Consider the following 21,930-nt stretch of genomic DNA (forward strand, 5'->3'; position numbering starts at 1 on the left):
AGCGATTTGGCAGAAATTTGGAATGAAAATAGATTTTAATATATAAATCCCGGAAAAATCCACGGTTCCCGTGGGATTTTCGAAAAACTGTATTCTACGCGGACGAAGTCGCGGGCGTCCGCTAGTTTTTTATGAGCTATATTTTTAAATATGAGCACCTCTTTGCACTTAAATTAGTAGAAGTGGGTACAACAATTCTCCAAGGGGGGGGAGGGATTTGGGATTTGGAGGGACATGGTTGGACCATGTTGAATCCTGCACTCTAACTATAGCTATTAATATTATAAGATGATAATAATGTAAACCTTAATTTTATTTTTCTCTTTACAGGTAACACTTCAGATGGAAGTTACATGGAAAGGAGATTCAAATTTTTATGTAAAGCGCAAACACCAGAACAAATTAGGGTAAGTGGAATAGTAAAGACATTGACAAATTTTGTAGAATCGATCTAATTAACCCTTATTAAATAGGTAGGTAGTTTCTTGACAAGCGCACTTCAATTAGACCTATTCATTTTTCATTTAACTATCTGAAAAATGTCATCATTTGGAAAAAATTAACGCTTATTTACAGGCTATTGTTGAGTATAATTGTTATTTAAGAACATCATTCACAGATATCACTGGCTCGGGAGGAAGAAAGGTACTGCAATGCGCGCGGGACATGCAGCAGCACACCCCCCGAGGAGGACGCGGCGTGGGACCCCTGGGGGCCGTGGGGGGCGTGTTCAGCCGCATGTGGCGGGGGTCAACAAGCCCGCACGCGGCGATGTCGAAGGCCTCCGTGCGAGGGGCCTGCGGATATGTTGCGTGCGTGCAATACACACGCGTGTGTTGGTGAGTAAACAGTATGTATAATCCTAGAATATGTTGCATGCCCTGGGGGCCATAGAAGGCGTGTTTGGCTGCGTTTGGAGGGGTCAGCTAGCCCAAACGCGTCGTTGTCGAAGACCTCCGTGCGAGGAAACTGGCGATATTAAGTGGCGTGTCAAGGGGTTTCACATCAGAAGCGGTTATCTGCAAAACGCAATTATTGAATGAAAGTCTGCCAGGTGTAACAATTCCCACTAAGAATGTTACCAATAAACCCTCAGTGGCAGAGAATGACCTTGAGTGGAGTCACGCATTTGTGAACGATGTGTGTAGGGTTAAAGGCGTCTTTGACAGATATCTAACACATGCCTGCAATACGCACGTGTGTGTTGGTGAGTAAACATTTAGGAATATTATGCAGCATGGGACTTCTGGGGGCCATGGGGGGCGTGTTCCGCCGCGTGTGGAGGGGGTCAGCATAGCTCCCTAGGACGTGACTTGCTTTTGCTGACAGAAATGAGTATAACGATAATAAATATATTGTAACCGTGTTTGTTGATCAGGTGAATGGGCGTGTTGGAGCGAGTGGAGCGAATGCAGCGGCGGCTGCGACGATGCGTCCACCGGGCATCGAACCCGCACTCGTATGTGTCTCTCGCCGGAGGGCTGCGCCGACGCGGGTGCGGCGCTTGAGAGGCGGATCTGCGTCAACACTTGTGCAGGTAAATTATTTTTAGTTACTTAAACTTTATAATATACCTACTTGAAATAAATGAAGTTCGATTTTGATTTTTGATTTAATATAGTTATGTCATTGGCCCCAGCGATGCAATAGGGATGATGACAGTTTTTTAAATTGTATATATATTAAGAGTGTGCTAATAGTAAAGCAATTTTGTAAAAGTAACAGAGTATGTGGGATCATTACTTTCGGAGCTACAGGGATTTAAAGGCAGATTTGCGGCGCTGCCGCGGATCCCTGACAAAATGCCCCATACAAAATATTACGAATTAATGACGTCGTAGGAATTTATTGATCGTTAGGTTTGTATGGGCGTTTAAACTAAATTACTAATATCTTTGTTTGAGCGTTTATGTTTATAGTTCACTTATTAAAAAATGTCACATTTAATGTAAGGAAGCTAAAACTGTATGAATTTTCATCTAATTACGATAAAAGATTTTAATAGATTTGAAATTTTATAATCTTATTTATTTTGCATATATCCAGACAATCTTTGCTTTTTATGTATAAATTAATTAACATTGACCTTATTTAACATTGACCCGAATGTATCATAAAAATGAATGTATTCAAACCTAGTCTTTTTTTTTATTTTTTTACAAGTTAGCCCTTGACTACAATCTTACCTGATGGTAAGTGATGATGCAGTCTAAGATGGAAGCGGGCTAACTTGTTAGGAGGAGGATGAAAATCCACACCCCTTTCGGTTTCTACACGGCATCATACCGGAACGCTAAATCGCTTGGCGGTACGTCTTTGCCGGTAGGGTGGTAACTAGCCACGGCCGAAGCCTCCCACCAGCCAGACCTGGACAAATTAAGAAAATCTCAATCTGCCCAGCCGGGGATCGAACCCAGGACCTCCGTTTTGTAAATCCACCGCGCATACCACTGCGCCACGGAGGCCGTCAAAATATTAGTCATCCCCATTATGAGTTTTGTGTATAATAAATGCTTATTTACTCTCATTTATTTATTACTTCTTTTTTTAATTTTTAACAATATAAGTATAAAATACAAAACATTATTAAAAATTTATAAAAAAAATTCACCCTTCCGCTGCGGAACATTTGAGTGTCCAAGCAACTGGTGGTCAGGGCTCCAGAGTGAGGAACCTCTTCACAATACGCGCCGTCTCAAGAATCACTGCCTTTTGTATCCGACTCTTGATCCAACAGTTAAGCGAAAGCTTCTTAATGCTTATAATTGTTACAGAGACGGAAGCAGGGTGGGGTCCGTGGGGCGAGTGGGGTGAGTGCGAGGCGGGCGAGCGGCTGCGGCGCCGCAGTTGCGAGAGCGGCGCGTGCGTCGGCCCGCAGTTGCAAGTCGCCAAATGCGTCTCCGATGACGACATGGACAACGGTAAGCTATGCCACTAACAAAAAAACTTCATCATCATCAACATCCTCAACCTCAACCCATTGCTGAGCTCTAAGTCTCCTCTTAGAATTAAAGGGATTAGGCTAATAGTCCACCACGCTGGCCCAATGCCAATTGGCAGACTTCACACACGTAGAGAATTAAGAACATTCTCTGGTATGCAGGTTTCCTCGCGATGTTTTTCCTTCACCGTTTGAGACACGTGATTTTTTGTTTTTAGATGCACACGAACTGAAAAGTTAGAGGTGCCACAGACCGAAAACGTTGTCGTCCATTTTGTGACGTCACGATGTAAACTTCAAACTAATCGTTAACTAAATTCTTGGCAAATGCTCCGTTTGTAAGGGATTTGTTATAGTGACGTCATTAAAAGGAGATGGTCGGTTCGAAATAATTTATTCTCTCCCAAAAAATGCAACATGTATTAATGGCGAATTGATGACGTTTTCAATGCAGTGATCGATTTGACGTTTGCTGTCAATTGTCATGTTTAGTTGCTTTAAGAGCGCCATCTTGATATAACTCAAAAACTTGGGTTTTAATTTTATTTATTTCTTTTTATTTAGTTAGATTTATTCACTTTAGTAAATTTTAATAAAATCCTTCTTCTCCTTCTATTTTTAAAATTTTAATGATACAAGAGTGGACCTGAAATGGACCATCTCTTGTACTTGTAATCACGTCTCGAAAAAATGTGATTTTTTAAATCTAGTAGAACGATAATGAACTATTTAAGACCATTTAAAAAAAAGTTTCAACTAGCCTATTTACGTGTTAACTTTGTCGCAGAACTGAACGCGATGCCAGCGTACAGTCAGAGCGTGGAGATGGCGTCGTTCGTGACCATGTCCGGCCACGAGTCGCTGAGCATCGGCGCCATTGTCGGCTGTGTGGTCGCTGCCTTTGTTGTGGGTAAGAAATACCTCATTTATTTACTTGATCCTACTTCCTACTATCATATTCTACTAATATTATAAACGCAAAAGTTTGTATGGATGTTTGGATGTATGTTTGTTTGTTACTCTTTAACGCCGCTACTACTGAAGCGATTTGGCTTAAATTTGGAGTGGAAATGGATTTTACTCTGGATTAACACGTAGTATAATAGGACTAAAAAGTGATTACAAATAAAAGAAAACTAATGTCGAACAAAGGCTATGATTCACAACACTTGTCAGGACAACTTAATTAACCAATCAAACTGTAACCAAAATAAGACCCTAGAATGGCAGAGAATGACCTTGAGTGAAGTCACGTACTTGTGAACGATGTGAGTAGGGTTAAAGGATCCCTTGACAGTCGACTAACACTCCCCTTTTCCACTCAAGTCACTCTCCCCGCCAATCCCAAGTAACCCATAAAGAATTTAAAAGCGGCTAATGCGGCGATAACAATAGGCTACTTTTTATCCCGAAAAAATTCATGGTTTCCCGAGATTTGCGAAAACTGATGATTTTGATGAATGTTTGTTACTCTTTCACGCCTCAACTACTGAACCGAATTAGCTGAAATTTGGTACTAAGACATATTATAGCCTGGATTAACACATAGACTACTTTTTATCCCGGAAAAATCCATGGTTTCCGAGATTTGTGAAAAACTAAATTCCACGCGGACGAAGTCCGTCCGCTAGTAGCTAAGTAAAGTGATGCAATAGCTTTAACATTTTGTGGTCTAGGAGTCCTGGTATGCCTGGCGGCGGTGATCTTCTGCCAGCGGCGCGGCGCGCTGCCGTGGAGCCGCCAGCCGCGCGTGCCGTCCAGCCCGCACTACATCACAGCCAAGCAGAACAGCTATGTCACTGTGCCGCTGAAGGAAGTGGTGAGCTATAGTCATAAAAATTACTACATATTATAGAACAGAGTCCCGGACTTGTGACTACAGGATGTAGGATTAAGTAATTCCTTGACGATCGATCAAAACTGCCTTTTCTCTGCTCGTGTTGTTCTCCCTGCCTAGCCAAATTTGGTAAGATCCTATTAGAGCAGCTTTGGATACTCGTTCTAATATAGAACTAGCTGCACTTCTAGAGAGGTATTTAAGCAAGTTATAGAGAGATTTTGCTGGTAATCCTCTCGCACCTACTTCTACGGCGTACAGACTAACTACATAGCCATTTTTAGTTAGTTCATAATATTTATTCACTTTTATATTTATTAGGTAATTAGTAACAAATTTACGTCAAAGTTAATAAGTTGGCCGGCAGGTATCTGCAACTGGAAACACTTTACCTCCAAAAACAACTGTTGGTTAAAATAACTTTCGTCTCGACAATTAAATTGCATAAATACTGGATTTAAATTATAATGATACTAGCTGATGCCGCGCGCTTTTACCCGCGTGGTTCCCGTTCCCGTAGGAATACGGGGATAATATATAGCCTTCCTCAATAAATGGGCTATCTAACACTGAAAGAATTTTTCAAATCGGACCAGTAGTTCCTGAGATCTAACAAAAAAATAAACAAACAAACTCTTCAGCTTTATAATATTAGTATAGATTTACTTTGCCAGTGATAAAATATTTAATTCTAGAAAAATTAATGAATCACGTCTTTCCTTAGCCTCGGAAAGCAAAACGGCAGCCATCTTTCTCTGGCATCGGCAACACGAGTGGAATCCTCCTCTCGAAAAGCAACAACCTCTCCAACGCTAACCACAACAACACCATGACAACGCCCAAGTTGTATCCAAAAGCCATCGCCAACGAATACGACTCCATGGGAACGCTGAGAAGACATTCCAACCAACCAAACAACAAGGCAAACATCGACGTAGAAGAAGACAAGTTTTACTGAACAATACACTTGTATGTATGGATTCCAATTATTTACATGCCTTTTTTAAGGCAGAAATGTTAATATACATTGAGTATGTACTTCAGACTACAGAAATTATTTAAAGGAAAATCACTTGGCTGATTGAAATATTTGCCAGCGCCAAAATATTATATTTTTTTTATATTCGTACCAAGTTAGCCCTTGATTACAATCTCACCTGATGATAAGTAATGATGTAATCTAAGATGGAAGCGGACTGACTTGTTAGGAAGAGTATGAAAATCCACACCACTTTCGGTTTCGCTACATCGCTTGACGGTACATCTTTGCTGGTAAGGTGGCACTGCGAAGCTTCCACCAGCCAAGAAGTTAAATCTAACCATTCTATTAAAACATGCACTGCCAGTATGAAGTGCACTTTTAAGTGTGAAGAATGAAGTGTGGCGATATCGCCGCAGTTGAACGATAGTCAGCAGTGATGAGTTGTGTCTCCTCTAGGACGTAGTACATAGTAACTCAATGATAATATACTGAAATGTATGCTCAAGGTCACAATTGAATTGTGGTCTTTTGCTCCTCAAGGACGTTTGCATAAATCTGCAAAATAGCTTGTATTTGTGCTTGTTATGGCATAATTTTGTTACTAAAAATCCGCCTCCGATATTGGCTGTGCAATTTCTAAATCTAGCAAGGTTCCTTCCTTTTTCTTTGTAAAAATATCCTCTAAGAACTTCATTTAAGTACAGATCATTAAATATATTTTTCTATAATTTTAAGTATTCCGCAACCTTAACAATCAAGCAGTTGCTACGTTTTGACGTTGAACAGCCAATATTATTATTATAGAGGTATTCCAATGATGTGTTTTTGTGTAAAATAGTAATTGTTTATTAATATTCGGTTGATATATTAAATGTCCTAAATTAATTAAAATTTCTTAAATGATACCTATGTGTAGCCATTAGCTATCGTGAAATGTATGAAGGCAAACATTACTTTAGGATTTCCTTCTTTCAAGACAAGTTTTATGAAGACTTGATTCCGTAAAAACAAATTTTAGTTGAGACCTGTAGTTAAGACATGTTTTAATGAACACAAATGTTAGAAAACTTTTAGGAATTTTACATAATTTATTAATAACATTTCACGTCTTTGTGCTAAAAATTACATTCATACTAAAGATTAAGACAATCTACTTACTAAGTGAAATTCAAGTTTCGCTAAATAATGTCATTCCAATCAGTTTCACAATGTCCCTACATGATTTTTGACGGAATGTTAAGTTAAAACTTAACGTTGAAATATCGTAGCATTAGAAACAAGTGAATCTATTTTACAAGCTGTGAATTCTGAGTTTTTGTTAATAAATTTTACGTTTAAAAATAGGCAAATATATAAACATATTGTTTTTGGCCATTGGTACTTAATAGTGGATAGATCGATCGATTGAGTGCAAGTCCTCATTGGCGGCGTAGTCATTGGCCGCGTACTGACTGAGCGAGCAGCTTCGCGAGGCAGCCTCGGACGTTTGCCTCGCAACGTTTGCCGCGCGAGGCAGCCTCATTCTGTAATTTAATACACATGAGACTGCCGCGCGCGGCAAAGCCGAGCCAGACCGAGGCTGAGCAAAAGACTCGAACGCTCAGTAGTTACTCACAAGTCGAACAGAAGCCACGCGCGAGTAGCGCATATTCAGTTTAGATTAAGATTATCATGAGGCCGTGCGTTCGGAAGGCTATCGCCACCACTGCCTTTATACTGATTCATCAACTTGTACAAAAAAAGAAAAGAAAAAAATCTAAACATTTTTGGATAAAAACGTTATACAAAAACAGATTTCAAGCTGGAAACAGAATATTTGAAGAGCTGTGCTTTGATGACGCAGAAAGCAATTTCACTAGAATGAATAAAATTGAATTTGAACATCTGTACTCTCTTATAAACGCCAAAATAAGCAAGAAGGACACAAATTTTCGAGAAGCAATAACCGCAAGGGAAAGATTGTTGGTTACGTTAAGATTTTTGGCCACGGGAGATTCTTATACCAGTTTGCAGTATCTGTTTCGTATATCAAAACAAAGAATATCAGTAATCGTTCATGAAGTTTGTGATGCGTTAATCGATGTGCTAAGGGATTATGTTAAGGTAAAATAAAATAATTTTATTCCATTTTTCGTACATTTTTATTAATTATTACAACATGACAAATAGACAAAAAGACAATTAATATGAAACGCTTAATTAAACAAGTACTTATCTAACAATGAGGATGAGGAGGCGGAGGGGGCATCGGTGAGGTAGGAGGGATCGGTGGGGTAGGAGGCATCGGTGAGGTAGGAGGCATCGGTGAGGTAGGAGGCATCTGTGATTGAGGAGGCATCGGTGATTGAGGAGGCATCGGTGAGGAAGAAAGACAAGACGTATTATTGGAACTGTTTAGCCCACTGTATGATTGAGTATAATAACCAGTGTATGATGGGTATGCTCCCATGTCCGCTTCGAAAATAATTTTATTTATAGCATGCTTTACATGTGCTAAAGTAAAAGCGTCATATTTTCGCAACTCATTTGCGACATATTGCCCATAAACATCGTAGGAGTCATGTTTTTCCGAAGCAGCACTATCACTTGCACACTGTTGTAATAGTGTTAAGGCTTCTGATATAGCATTATCAGTTAAATCATTTGGCTCAGTTCTTTTAGTTCTCTTCTTTGCTCTCGTATATTCATTTCTGGTTTCTTTAACTGTATTTTCATTACCGACTTGATTTTGAGTTTCACTTTGACTGCCACTATTTTGAGTTTCATTTTCACTGCCATCATTTCGAGTTTTACTTTGACTTCCATCATTTTGAATTTCACTGTGACATGCATTCTGTAGGGTGAAAAATCATAATTTTAATTACAGATACCATCATCCGAAGAAGAGTGGCTTACTATAGCAAGAGAATTTGAGACAAAATGGAATTTTCCGCATGCTATTGCAGCAATGGATGGGAAACATGTTATATTACAATCGCCTATAAATAGTGGCAATGATTTCGATTGTTACAAATTGTTTCCCAGTATAGTCCTATTTGCTTTAGTTGACGCCAATTATAAATTCCTGTATGTAGATGTTGGTAGCAAAGGTCGTATATCAGATGGCGGTGTGTTTAAAAATACCAATTTATATAAAAAACTTGAAAGAAGGGAACTTAATATTCCTCCGCCAGAAATCTTACAAATACCTTATGAAACTGCAGTGCCGTATTTTATTTTGGCCGATAAAGCATTTGCATTGGATGAGTACACAATGAAACCTTATGAAGGTACTCCAAATCGAGGTTCAATGGAAAGGATCTTTAATTACCGACTGTCCAGAGCAAGGAGAGTTGTGGAAAATGCTTTTGGCATTTTAAGTTCTGTGTTCAGAGTATTGAGGAAGCCCATACTATTGGAACCAGAAAAAGCTACAAAAGTCGTGTTAACTACTATATACTTATATAACTACTTGCGAAGGGATCAAGAGGCCTCTCAAAGGTTTACTGCCCCGGGATCATTTGATGTCGAAGCTGAAGGAACAATAATACCCGGGCGATGGCGGCAGGATACAGAAATGTCATCAATGCTACCTATTCGAGCTATGCCACGGCGAGGGCCAACAGATTTAAAAGAAATACGTTCACATTTAGGGAGACATTTTATTACAAATGGAGCAATTGCTTGGCAGAATAATTATCAGTAAATACTCACGTCTTCAGGTAAAGTATCTTGAGTATTTCCTGGATGGTTTCTATCGCCCAGGAAGCTGAAAGCTTCATAGGCGTACCAATTTGATTTATATATGTCACCACGACCTGTAATAAATAATAAATTAATTAAATTTGTACGACTGACTATAAATATGTAATGACTGTACGAAAACATAATAATAAACATAAACATACCTGATCCTGTGATACGGCTTTTCTTTTCACGTGACCTTTCCCTCCTATAGGATCCTAGCAAAGACTCCATCTTTTTTTTAAATCCATTATTGGAATGTTCATTTCACGATTTATGTTATTCCACGCATCTTCTCTTAGTCCTCTGTTGGTATAATTAGGACATTGCGCATCCCAAAGTAGTTTATATTCTCCATATAAATGTATTAATTTGAGACACTGTTCTCTATTCATGATAATATAATTATACTTATGTTCTCTATTCCGTATTCGTCGAACAAGCGAGGCAAAACACGACCGTCTTGAGTGCGCGCGGCAAACGTACTGAGGCGCCTTTGAGCATGGACAAAAACCGACAACGTTTGGCTCGGGTCGCGGCACGCTCGGGCGAGGCAGCGCGTGCGTTTGCCTCGGCCGAGGCGCGTCTTGACCGACCGAGGATTTGCCTCGCGCGGCTGCCTCGCGAGGCTGCTCGCTCAGTCAGTACGCGGCTATTTAGTTTGAATTGGCTGAGTGCGATGCGGTGCGTTTCAATTATTTGTTGTTTAGACAAAGAAGTAAATGGACAGATAGAAAGTATTCATCGCCTTCCCTCAAATAGTAAACTACATAAGCACATACTCTGGGCCTGCAGACTACTGTATATTACTGTATAAAAAACAAGACAAGATGATTCGATATTTGGTGTCATGACACTTGCCTTTTTATTTAGTTATTGGTCAGACACAATGATGGGCTATTTGATGCTTTTATTAAAAGAAATATAACATAAACGTATTAATTTAAAACATACTCAAATTGTTGCTAAGTATAAAAAAAATATATTGTAGTGTTATACGATATCAAAATCGTATATCTTTTTTCGATGTATATTTACAAAGGCATGCCAATCACTTGTCTATTTACTTTTCTGTCTACGAATGGTTGATTGGTGGGCCACAGAGCTGCGTTTTGCCGTCACTCTTGCCTTCAATTACCACGGACTAAAGCTGCCAATACTTAACTTAGAAAAAGTTTTATAAGAAGCTTGCTTGAAGCTATAAACTATTCTAAAAAACATACCGAGAGATTTCAGAAAAATGGATTATAAGACCTGACAATATATAATCCTACCTAACCTTATTGTATGGATGTTTGTTTGGATGTTTGTTACTCCCTAACGCCGCAACTACTGAACCAATTCGGCTGAAATTTGGAATAGAAAATATATGTTATTCTGTATTAACACATAGGCTACTTTCATCTAGGAAAAAGCCATAGTTCCCGAGGGATTTGTCAAAAACTAAGTTTCACACGAACAAATTCATGGGCTTTCTATATATATTTGTATGTATATAATTCAATTACATATTCCCCGGAGTTCTTGAAAAGGTGTGTAATCATTTATAACACGGGCACTGGAGGTATTGGTGTATAAATCAAAATGTGTCAGATATTCGTACGAATCACTCCCAAGGGTTACATAGGCAGTATATTTGTATACTGCGGGTAGTATAAGTTATGAAGACTTAGGACTTCATACCAGATGCTATAAGAAATTATTACTGACAAAACTTTGTTATATACGATAGGACAGTGTTTAATACTCTAATGTATGCTAATATTGTAATGAGGTTCAGTTTCTGAGTTTGTGAGGTTGAAGGGGGTAATTTCGGAATTAACTAAACGGGTTTTGAAAATTCTTACTAGCTACGTTATTTGTAAGTGGCATAGGCTATATTTTATCCCAGTATAGTACGGTATATATCGCACGCTTACCCCAGGAGGTTAAAAGTGCTTCCAAAAGTTGGAAAAATCCTGCATAAGTTTAAGCAAGTTTGTTTAAGTTTTCAATTCAGAGAGAGAGAATTAAGTGAATATTCTTTACTTTTATTTGGGCTTCTCGACTAATTTTGATATAGGGCCCCTCCAAGGTATGCTACGCCACTGGTGAGATCACAGTCTAGCCCTTGGCTGTGATTTCACTTGTTATTAAATGGCAAAAAAAAAATACTTTGAGACCATCAATTTATTTATAAAACAAATCGTCTAAACATATTATATTATAGGTAAAAGAAATCAAGTTATAGTGAAAATAATATAAATTTTTAACCGACTTCAAAAAAAGGATGAGGTCAATTCGACGCGTGTATGTTTTAAATTAATTAAAGCCGTTTCTGAAAGTACCACGGGAAAGAACTGTCTTTGAATCCTAAAACTTTATGATTTAATCGGCCTAAGTTATTGCATCACTGTGTTGGCACCGCCTTCAAAGTGATCAGAAGGTAGCACATACGATGTTATTTATCGCTTTTTAGTTATGTGATTTTGTTAAAAAGAATGTTAATTTTTTTTGTTAAAAAGATTTTAGTGTAATTAAACAAAAAAAAATTCACTTACAATTTTGAATAATCAAATGAATCTGCGGTTTACCACAACAAACCAAGCGTCCTGTCATGTCCGATAATAGCAAACCAAAATGCGTTAATCCATTATTATTCATTAAAATGTATACAAAGTTCACGCTACATTATTTAACCAAACAAAAAGTTTACCTTGTTCTAAAGGTTACCCATTGTGTTAGCGGAATGTACATCATCAATAACCCTTAGGGGGTAAATCGGAACTTTGACCTAATAGTTAAGTCAGGAACGATTAATTGCTAAAGTTAGTACATTCCCCAATAAAATGTAATGAAATATTTTTCTTTGGCATACATTCAGTCCGAAACTTTAGGTTCTTTAAAAGATATGTTGCAGTATTTTGGCGTTCAAATCGTCACATAACGGTGGACTTTAGTAAACTCACATCGCGAGAACAAGTTGATGAATTAGTGCCCCGGACGAGTTTTGAAATAGTCGGGAATACAATGACAATGCTTATGTAAGTTTTACTCCTGTACCGTGAGATTTCTTGCTTTGATTACATATTAGGTTAATATTATTATTTATTACCCTTACTTTAAAAACTAAACTATACATATAGCGTATAAAAATTTTAATAAAAAAAATTCAACCGACTTCCAACTCAAAAATTAACCTAAACTAAAAAGCAAAAAATAACATCTTACCTATGTGCTACCTTCTGATCAGTTTGAAGGCGGTGCCAAGCCAGTGATGTTCTAATTCAAGCCGTTTAAATTACAGAATTACTGTGGTTCTTTCTGAAACGGCTTTAATTAAAACATGACACTGGATTGGCACCGCCTTCAAACTGATCAGAAGGTAGCACATAGGTAAGATGTTATTTTTTGCTTTTTAGTTTAGGTTAATTTTTGAGTTGGAAGTCGGTTGAATTTTTTTTATTAAAATTTTTATTTTTTAATTTTTAGTGTTAGCAGACCTACTGAGTGTGAACAAAAATTAATAGGCAATTAGTAATAATAATGATAATTATCTAAGTCCTACAATCCCAATTTTAAAAAATACTACCTTAACTCATATACAAAATTTCACTCCACCTTTATCCACACGTAATATGAATATTCAGAAAAACGTGAAAGGTGACTGTCCTCCGTCTTCGTCACCAGACCCCTAATACAGTCACAACCTATCCAGGTGGAAAGTTCTCATCAATACAAAATTATCAAGTCAAAACACAAGGTAGCTACTGTGAACCGTCGAGGAGTTCCCTTAACTATTCTTCGTCTTCATCACCAGACCCCTAATACAGTCACAAGCCATCTAGCTGGAAAGTTCTCATTAATACAAATTTATCAAGTCCAAACACAAGGTAGCTACTGTGAACCGTTGAGGAGTTCTCTTAACTGTCCTTCGTCTTAATCATCAGACCCTTAATACAGTCACAGTCCATCTAGGTGGAAAGTTCTCATCAATACAAATAAATCAAACCCAAACAAAAGGTCCCTGCTGTAAATCGTTGACGAGTTCCATCGTCTGTGTTTCGGCTCCATCATCAGACCAACTCCAGACCTTCATAAAATTATAGTGGTTTAAAATACCTTATGGAAACACTAACAAACGCACTAGCTGTCTCTACGATTTTCGAAAGTTCCTCTCGATTTCTCCAAGATGCCATCATCAGATCCTGACATGAAAAAAATGGGACCACCCTGGAATCAATCCCTTCAAAACAAAAAAAGAATTTTCAAAATCGGTCCACAAATGACGGAATTATCGCTGGACATACATAAAAAAAAAAAAAAAAAACATACATACAGCAGAACGTAGAACCTCCTCCTTTTTGGAAGTCGGTTAAAAATCTAAAAACATTTTCGTCATTTTTTGTCCACTCACCTGGTAGTTTTGCCTGAAAAGTTTTCCGGGCGTTTTGAAAACAAGTAAAATTTAAAGATTTTAGGTGCCCTTTTCGAATCTTCATTTTGCCTTCGCGAATTTTTGCCAGCATTTTGTGAAAATGGCGTCTTTAACCTGTTTATTGGCGATAATATCTCCTTACGGAGTAAGTTTGCGATAAATATATGTAAGTTTATGTCCTAAAATTTTCGTTTCCGTAAAATCAATAAATTCGGCATGCGAGCGCCACAAAGTGTTAGTTAGCACGTATTCTCAAAATCTATTTTCAAAACTTTCCAGGTAACTCCCATTTTTTGGACGAAATGACAGGAAGTTATTAGTAATATCTAATACGCACTTAGGCACGTGATAAAACACCTATGACATTGACACATAACGTGTTTTTCTACCCTTAAAAGAATTTTCTAAATTGATTCAGTTAATTCAGAAATTTACCTCTACAACCTCACAAACAAAAAAAAATTACTTTTTTATATTAGTAGGTTTATATTAGTAGGTATAGATAGAAAACTATGTATTCTCCTAAGAAGTCCAACCCTTTATTCAGTACTTTGTAACCCATTTCACGAAATCTATTTTCTTCAGGGAGTAATGACCTCGTCGGATTCAATTTCATTCCACTTTATTCGCTAATCTCCCTTCCATAAATATGCATGAGGTAATAAAGATCTTTTCTAGATGTACCCTCTGTTTGTATGGTAATTTGTTACTGTATAATAATGCACGCGAGAATCGTTAAAAATGTGTTTAGAAAAATTCTTGCATGTTTTACATGATTTGCATTATTTTAAAATATTGAAAATGATTTTAAAATGTGCAAGCTTTTTTCCTTTGAACAAAGAAAGTTGAATTTGATGAATTTATGAGTATGAATTTCATGTTGGTTTTTGCACGTAAATAATGTTTAAAAATGTCGTTGAAAGTAGGCGTCCACTTATCTGCATAATACGTATCGGACGCATCGCATCAAACAGATTTTTAATTTTACAGTAGACAAAATCCGTTCGATGCGATCCGCACGATGCGGATCAGTGGACGCACTTGCATGACTTTCTATACCAAGAATACTAAAATCTGTTTGAAGCGATGCGGTCAATGCCTATCATGCGAATCTGTAGACGCCTATTACTAAATTATGCCTAGGACAAATCCTAGAGAGATTTTAAAGTCCCTTGCGAATAGGATGAATGAATTGTGTTAAAATTGTGCATGTATTGTGTTCAGTACTGCCCCTGGGAATGACATTTGCGACATATCGACAGGTCACGTGATCAAGATCTGTCATTCCCATACATTTTTCTAGTTTTCGAAGCGTTTGCGATCGTAGAAAGAGAATCGATGTACTTGGCTACAGGGGCTGGTGTGCGTGCTACCATGTTTAGTATCCATTGATTGATCTTAAATTAAAACATAATGTACAAAAAGCAAAGATCTCTATTTAAAAGATAAGACTACCCAATCAACATCAAAGCATCCAGCAATTTCAATAAAAACGCGTATCAAATGAAATTTCCAAACCATTGCCAATTCAAAAAGAAAATGTTTTATACTTGTTTTTATTTAATCCAAAATGTAACCGAGAAATTTCCCGTGAATTCCTTTACGAGATCGTCCATTCCTAATTGCCTTTGTCTCGTTTCTTTTTGTTTCAATTTGAATTGGAACATCTAATGGTCATTGTCGGGAAAGAGCTTGTTAAGGTTTGATATCCAATCGACCTCTATTATTTGGAGTGGGCATTATTTTATAAAAGGAAATACGTTCAAAGTATTATTGTGATAGCGCCGTTCCCGGAGAATAAAATAGTAACTGCTATTACACGTGTTTTAGTGTTTTGGTATCAATACGTATTATTACAATTATTTTCTCGTAATTTTTATGCACTTATTAACGAAGTTAAAAAATATTACAATAGTATTCCAAAATATAGTCACTGGCTAAAGCTATTCCTACTTCTTAGTACGTTAAACAGCCATACAATTGTCTTCCGGTACTCAAAATTTAAGGCTTCATTATGATAAAATCAGTTACCATTTTGTTCTCGTTTCAAAATCTTCTGTGTGCCTAGTGGGAGTTTTCAATATTTCCATACTGTTACTATCACGTAGACGTTTACGCCAATTTATATGGAATTGAAACAGTTGTGCAGTAGTGCCACTAGATGGCGCTGTTTCAATTCCTTAGCAATTCGCGTTTACGTTACGTGACAGTAACAGTATCAAACTGCCACTAGGCCCTCTGATCGGTGCGCGTAATTCATCATCACTTGCACTTACCAAAAACGGTAAGTGCTGTTGTCAATTAAGGTTAAAAAAAAATCTATAAAAGTTAGCTTTCGTTCGAGCTTTCTCACTTTTATCTAACTCTATTACATTGTCAACAGTCGCCAAAATTTTTAAGGTTTTTTTATTTTTCCTGAAAAAATTAGCTTTTTGCAATTACAATTTTACTCTCCGGGAACGGCGATAGTATAATTGAAATATTTTTCTTGTTTAAATTTATATTGTGGCGTTGAGTAACTCGGGCTATTCTGGACTGTGACATTATTTATATAAATAACTTAATAAAATGGCAAACCGTAATACTATATAGCTATTAAGCCCTGTGCCTTTTTAAATGCCCTCTTAACTTTCAATATAATCCCGTTGCAACAAAAGTTATGAATACTTAAATCTCAAGTGCAATTTTTTTTTTGCGACAGGCGACACTGTTGTTTATAGATTGGAAAGTTCGTTGATGACACTCCCATGATATGCGGGCGACGGGGGAATGGACTGCGAGGGTGTGAAGTCGAGCGCGCGGAGGCAGTGGGAAAGTCGTGCGAACGGGGCATCGCTACTCCCTCCAGGAGTACTCTCTATGGCCCGCGCGGACCATAGGGATACACAAACTTGTGCGATAGGCAGCTGTGGCCGAAATTCGGCTGGTTAGACAGAATTTTGACTGTTTCTATGCCTTAATCTACTCAAAATCTTTTTAACATTGTCGGAATATAGAAACTGAATAAATAGAAAAATAGAAAATAGAAAAGCAGTAGGTACTATTATTTATTTACGTCTCTTTTAAGAGACATTATTTAAGTGAAACATAATAAGAATGTGTAAAATTTTAACTCATCGTTTTTCAAAAAATAGAACATCTAAATTCTAAAATTCTCTGCTCGCGCAAGAATTTACGATATGTCAAGAATGTTGTTGCATTTGCTGCTCTTTGTTAAAATATTATCATAGATTAAGGGCATTGTAGAACTATTATGTAAATATAAAAAACCTTTTCTTACCTAACGTTACAAGTATGTTTTTAAAATCTTCCCTTCTGATAAAATACTAAACTATTCGTAGATACTACTTAACGCCATTTTATTGTCAATTCAAGAATCCAGTGCCATTCTTAAGACATTGTAAAAATAGTATTTTTAGATTTTTATAATAATATTAGAAGTATCAATTTGAATGTATTTTATTGTAGATTATTCTTTTATGGGAATATATCAAAGTATGTGCCATGTAAATAAGAATAAACGATTTCTTTTACATTGTAAAAAATAGTGCTTTTCATATATATTTATGTATTTAATTGTACCAGTACAAATAGCGGTGCCTTTGCAACATAAATAATATTTTATATACATCTACCATTTATTTCTACAATGATTGAATTATAATGCGATTTATATATTTTTATATTATTGTTGAATCAACTTCAACTTATCGCTTGGCTCATGTTGAGTCGAAATTGTTGTTATAATATAGATAAATAGCATTTTGTATCTTTATATTGTTAATTATTAATTTTAAGAAAAGTATTAAGTGATAAGCGCAGATTGTTATAAGTAATATTTTAATACATATCTATCATTGCTTCCAATATTTTTTAAATAAATTTTAACTGTGTCTGTGACTATGTACAATTGTTAAATTTTTTGCGTTATTTTGAATGAAATGAATGTTGTCTACACGTCTACGCAAGATTATATTTTTAATTCCACCTCTTATTTAAAGTAGTCTATACATACATTTACACAATAGTATTTAAATTTCAGACATACAAGCACTTTGTTTGAGTGTGTCAGGTTGAAAAAAGACAATATGCGCCATAGAATAATCATGCAAATAAATTAAAATCACACTTTATACAAACATAGAAATTGTCGATGAATTTATTCCGGCATAACACTAGTTTCGTAGACAGCAAGAAAGATTTTATAAATTAAAATCACACTTTATACAAACATAGAAATTGTCGATGAATTTATTCCGGCATAACACTGGTTTCGTAGACAGCATTTTAAATTTTAATAGTGTAGCTGTACACTTTTCTATTTCCATATTATCCTATCCACTATCAGCGTTAGGTATTAATATGAAAGTATAAGTGGATATTTTGTTTGCTTGTCTATTCTATGACGGTAATGTTCAGTGAGTTTAGAATGTTCCACGCATTGCATGCAGTGTTGAGCGTAATATTAACACGAGGGGAAAATGCACTGCGTCGATTTGCAATGTTGAAAAATGTGTTGTTATGCCCCTTCAGACTCGAAGCGTTTTTTATAATCTTTAATAACTAAACATTTTAGGTTTCACCTTTAAAAATGGTGATATTAAACGCAAAATACGTTTTGTTGATGATAGTATACTCGTATGTTCTCTTTTCTGATATACTGTCTTAAATATCGCCATGGTTCGTGTTACTAACGGAAATAATCTGAAAATGACATTACGAAAATTTGTGTAAATCTCAATTTGTTATTATTGAATAAAAGATGCTTTGTAAAAAGATATGGGTATTAATTAATAAAAGTTAAGGATTTATTATAAAACTTAATTTAAAAATCATGTATTTTTTCAAATTTTCCAAATGTCAAAAACTCTGTCGTCCATTTTGTGACGTCACAATATAACTTATTGTATTAAACGTCAAACTAATAGTTAACTAATATTTTTGTCAAACGCTCCGTTTGTAAGGGATTTGTTAACGTGACGTCATGAAACAGTTGAAATATAGACAATCATGGCCGACAGCGTTTTGGTTGGTTTTTTATGTAATCACGTCTATCTAGTAGAACCATATTTTAAGACCATTTGAAAAAAAGTGTAAACTAGCCTATTTAGGTACGTACGTTAAATCACTGAGCTTTTAGCCATAACCTTATTTTACCATACGCTTCGTGTCTGACAGTGCCTTAACTATTTTGTATGCTAGATATTTCTGAATGAACCTGTTGTGTGTCTATGTATGAATTCACCTCTTGGAGGCTTTCTCACCTGAAACTCACCGATTCTAAGCGTAAGAGATTATTACACGTGATTGTTACTTGGCTAGATAAAAATTCTTTATTGTTTTTTTTTTTAATTTTCATTCCTTTCTATGCTATACATTGTTGATTTAGATGCTGTATATTGTTATTAAGATAACTACTTAACAATAAAGACTGTCGTAATGATTTGTCGTTTCATTTTATTTTCTATAGTTTTTAACTTAAAGCCCTTTTAGTTAAAGTTTATAAAACCAATTTTCATTTCAGTTTCATTTAATTTTTACAACCGATATACGATATCTCATCTGATGTTATGACGATGTACTTAAGTCTAAGATGGTATCGCTTTAGCTTGTAAGGAGTAGAAGTTCTTTTATAAAATACTAGCTGACGTCGCGCGGTTTCACCCGCGTGATTCCCGTTCCCGTAGGAATACGGAGATAATATATAGCCTTTAGCCTTTCTCGATAAATGGGCTATCTGACACTGAAAGAATTTTTCAAATCGGACCAGTAGTTCCAGAGATTAGAGCGTTAAACCAAACAAACAAACTCTTCAGCTTTATAATATTAGTATACTTTTATAAGAAATACCTACGCACCATCTACTCGTAATTTTTCACCCATGGACAAGGTATCGAATACGCTGGCGCTGTTAACCTTCTAGATGGCGAGGCTTAGCCTTTGGGCCAAATAAGCGCCAGCTTTTCTTAAAATTATATCATCTTTAAGTGCCTCACTAACTATCGAAATTTAGCAGCTTCGGATAGACCTTGTACACTTCATTACGTTTTACTCGAATGTTCCTAATAACGGAGGCTCGTAGAAAAAAAAGAAAACCTTACCGTTTTGCTGAAAATCGCGAAAAAACTCATTTTTTTTGACCTTGAATATTTTTTTTTCCTTACAGGGGAAAGATGGGGAACTTTCAGATTTTATTTTTAATGATATTTTAAACAATCTTACCGATATTCAGCTTGGTGGGAATTTATGTAACTTCAAATGTTTAAATTGATCGGATTATAAGCCAAGTCAAAGCTAGCTGTATCAAAGCAAGAATCGTAGGTAGTATGCGTAAAAATGATAAGAGTACTAGAGAACATTTTTAATTTTATTAAAAGTAGGTTTTCTTACTTACTTTCTGAAGTCATTATCTCGATAAGAGCCTTCTCCTATCCTCTCATAATGAGAGGGGTTAGACCAATAGTAGCCTGTCAATATATATATAACAGTATAGTATATGTAAGACAAAATATTAATTTGTACAAACGAAAAGGAGATTTAAACCCACGTCTTACTAGACACGGGCATAAGTTAGTTATTTCTGCATATCGTCTCCAAAGAGTAAAAAAATCTTTTGTAGGTTTGGGTGTTCTCTTCTATAATAAGATCCCCAAGACTGTGATGGACCTGCCAATGCATAGCTTTAAGCAATGTGTTAAAAAACATCTACTTAGTCGAGGGTACTACAACATTGATGAGTTCCTTAATGATAAAGATGCTTGGAGGTCGTTGGATCAGCTTCCACCTTCACACAGAAAGTAAAACTATAAAAAATGTAAACAGTAATTGTTATTAATTGTAAATTATAATACTGTATGACTTTTTCAAAAAAGCAACTGTTGAGTTTCTTGCCGGTATCTTCTCAGCAGAACCTGCCTTCCGAACCGGTGGTAGAATCTTTACAAATAGTCAACTGACGTGTCAAAAGTGCTTGTAAACTGAGCCTACTTGAAATAAATGATTTTTGATTTGATTTGATTTGATTTGATTTGATTTGATTAGTCCACCAGGCTGGCCCAATGCAGATTGGCAGACTTGATGCACGCAGAGAATTAAGAAAATTCTCTGGTATGCAGATTTCCTCACGATGTTTTCCTTCACCATTTGAGACACGTGATATTTAATTTCTTACTGAAAAGTTGGAGGTGCATGCCCCGGACCGGATTCGAACCCACACTCTCCGGAATCGGAGGCAGAGGTCACCGTTTGAGACACGTGATATTTAATTTCTTACTGAAAAGTTGGAGATGCATACCCCGGACCGGATTCGAGAGTGAGACCTCGGCAGAGGTCATATCCACTGGGCTATCACGGCTACTTTCTGAAGTACCTACCGAGAAAGGTACCTCTTTACATTTGGTCCCCAAATATCCTTAACCTATAGAATTATTTCCCAGAAGACAGTAAATGTAAATATGGATCTTGCATTGACAGAAATGGGCTGCTAAAGACATTTAAAGCTCTCAAGTTTCATCACATCGCGCGGAAGCATTAGCAAAGCGCCAACGGCCATTAATAAAACAAATACATTTATACTCCACTCAAAACGAACGAAGCTTTTGTAGCGAGAGGGAATTTTTCTACATTTAAGTGCTCAATTTTGAACACCGCCGAGTGCTTACGTTGAGACAGACATTAAAGTTTAAAATTTGCTGCCGATTTAGTCTTCTTTAAGTTTAGGTACTTAAGTACGAAAAAAAGATAATAATTGGTTATTTCTTTGGGCACATTTGGGTTAAAAAATAGCTGAATTTCTGGTGAATACCTACTAAAGACTTAGGTTGGTACCTACTACCTGCCTACAAAATCAACCTGAGACGGATCCCCTACCTTTTATAGTTTAGGCAGCGTACGCAAAATAAGTAACTTTTCTGGTTGATTTTTTACACTTTTGTCCGAAAAACCCAAATATCTTTCGGAACCCCATTTTTTCGAAAAAACATAGGTCCACAAGTAACATAGGCAAAAAATTTTGTTGCCTATGTTACTTG

General features: G+C 36.4%; 2 protein-coding genes across 5 annotated transcripts in view; one reads left to right on the forward strand and one right to left on the reverse strand.

The window, feature by feature from the left end:
• LOC112050664 (semaphorin-5B) overlaps positions 1-19,343 on the forward strand; it is a 99,715-nt gene extending 80,372 nt beyond the window's left edge. Inside the window, exons 14-21 of one of the 3 annotated variants that reach the window (XR_008251972.1) lie at positions 331-407; positions 620-839; positions 1,379-1,537; positions 2,775-2,921; positions 3,729-3,851; positions 4,618-4,760; positions 5,503-7,863; positions 8,627-19,343. Coding sequence is in view for 2 of the 3 variants with exons in the window: in XM_052888326.1 (XP_052744286.1) it covers positions 331-407; positions 620-839; positions 1,379-1,537; positions 2,775-2,921; positions 3,729-3,851; positions 4,618-4,760; positions 5,503-5,736 (1,103 nt within the window). In the remaining variant the exon portion in view is untranslated. Of the gene's footprint in view, positions 1-330; positions 408-619; positions 840-1,378; positions 1,538-2,774; positions 2,922-3,728; positions 3,852-4,617; positions 4,761-5,502 lie in introns of all 3 variants that reach the window. The other 2 variants (XM_052888326.1, XM_024088972.2) reach the window with 2 other exon arrangements.
• On the reverse strand, positions 7,878-9,771 carry LOC128199320 (leukocyte receptor cluster member 8 homolog). Of its 2 annotated transcripts, XM_052888336.1 has the most exons (3): positions 9,648-9,771; positions 9,454-9,557; positions 7,878-8,593 (listed from the first exon to the last, which is right to left on the reverse strand). In XM_052888336.1, exons 1-3 carry the CDS (start codon positions 9,715-9,717, stop codon positions 7,976-7,978), a joined length of 792 nt encoding a protein of 263 aa, XP_052744296.1. In that variant the 5' UTR covers positions 9,718-9,771; the 3' UTR covers positions 7,878-7,975. The 2 variants fall into 2 exon arrangements, with proteins under 2 accessions (XP_052744296.1, XP_052744295.1); XM_052888335.1 differs by having other exon boundaries at positions 9,454-9,717.
• Positions 19,344-21,930: the final 2,587 nt, after the last annotated feature.

The sequence above is a fragment of the Bicyclus anynana genome, chromosome 22 (assembly GCF_947172395.1).
Source record: "Bicyclus anynana chromosome 22, ilBicAnyn1.1, whole genome shotgun sequence".
NCBI lineage: Eukaryota > Metazoa > Arthropoda > Insecta > Lepidoptera > Nymphalidae > Bicyclus > Bicyclus anynana.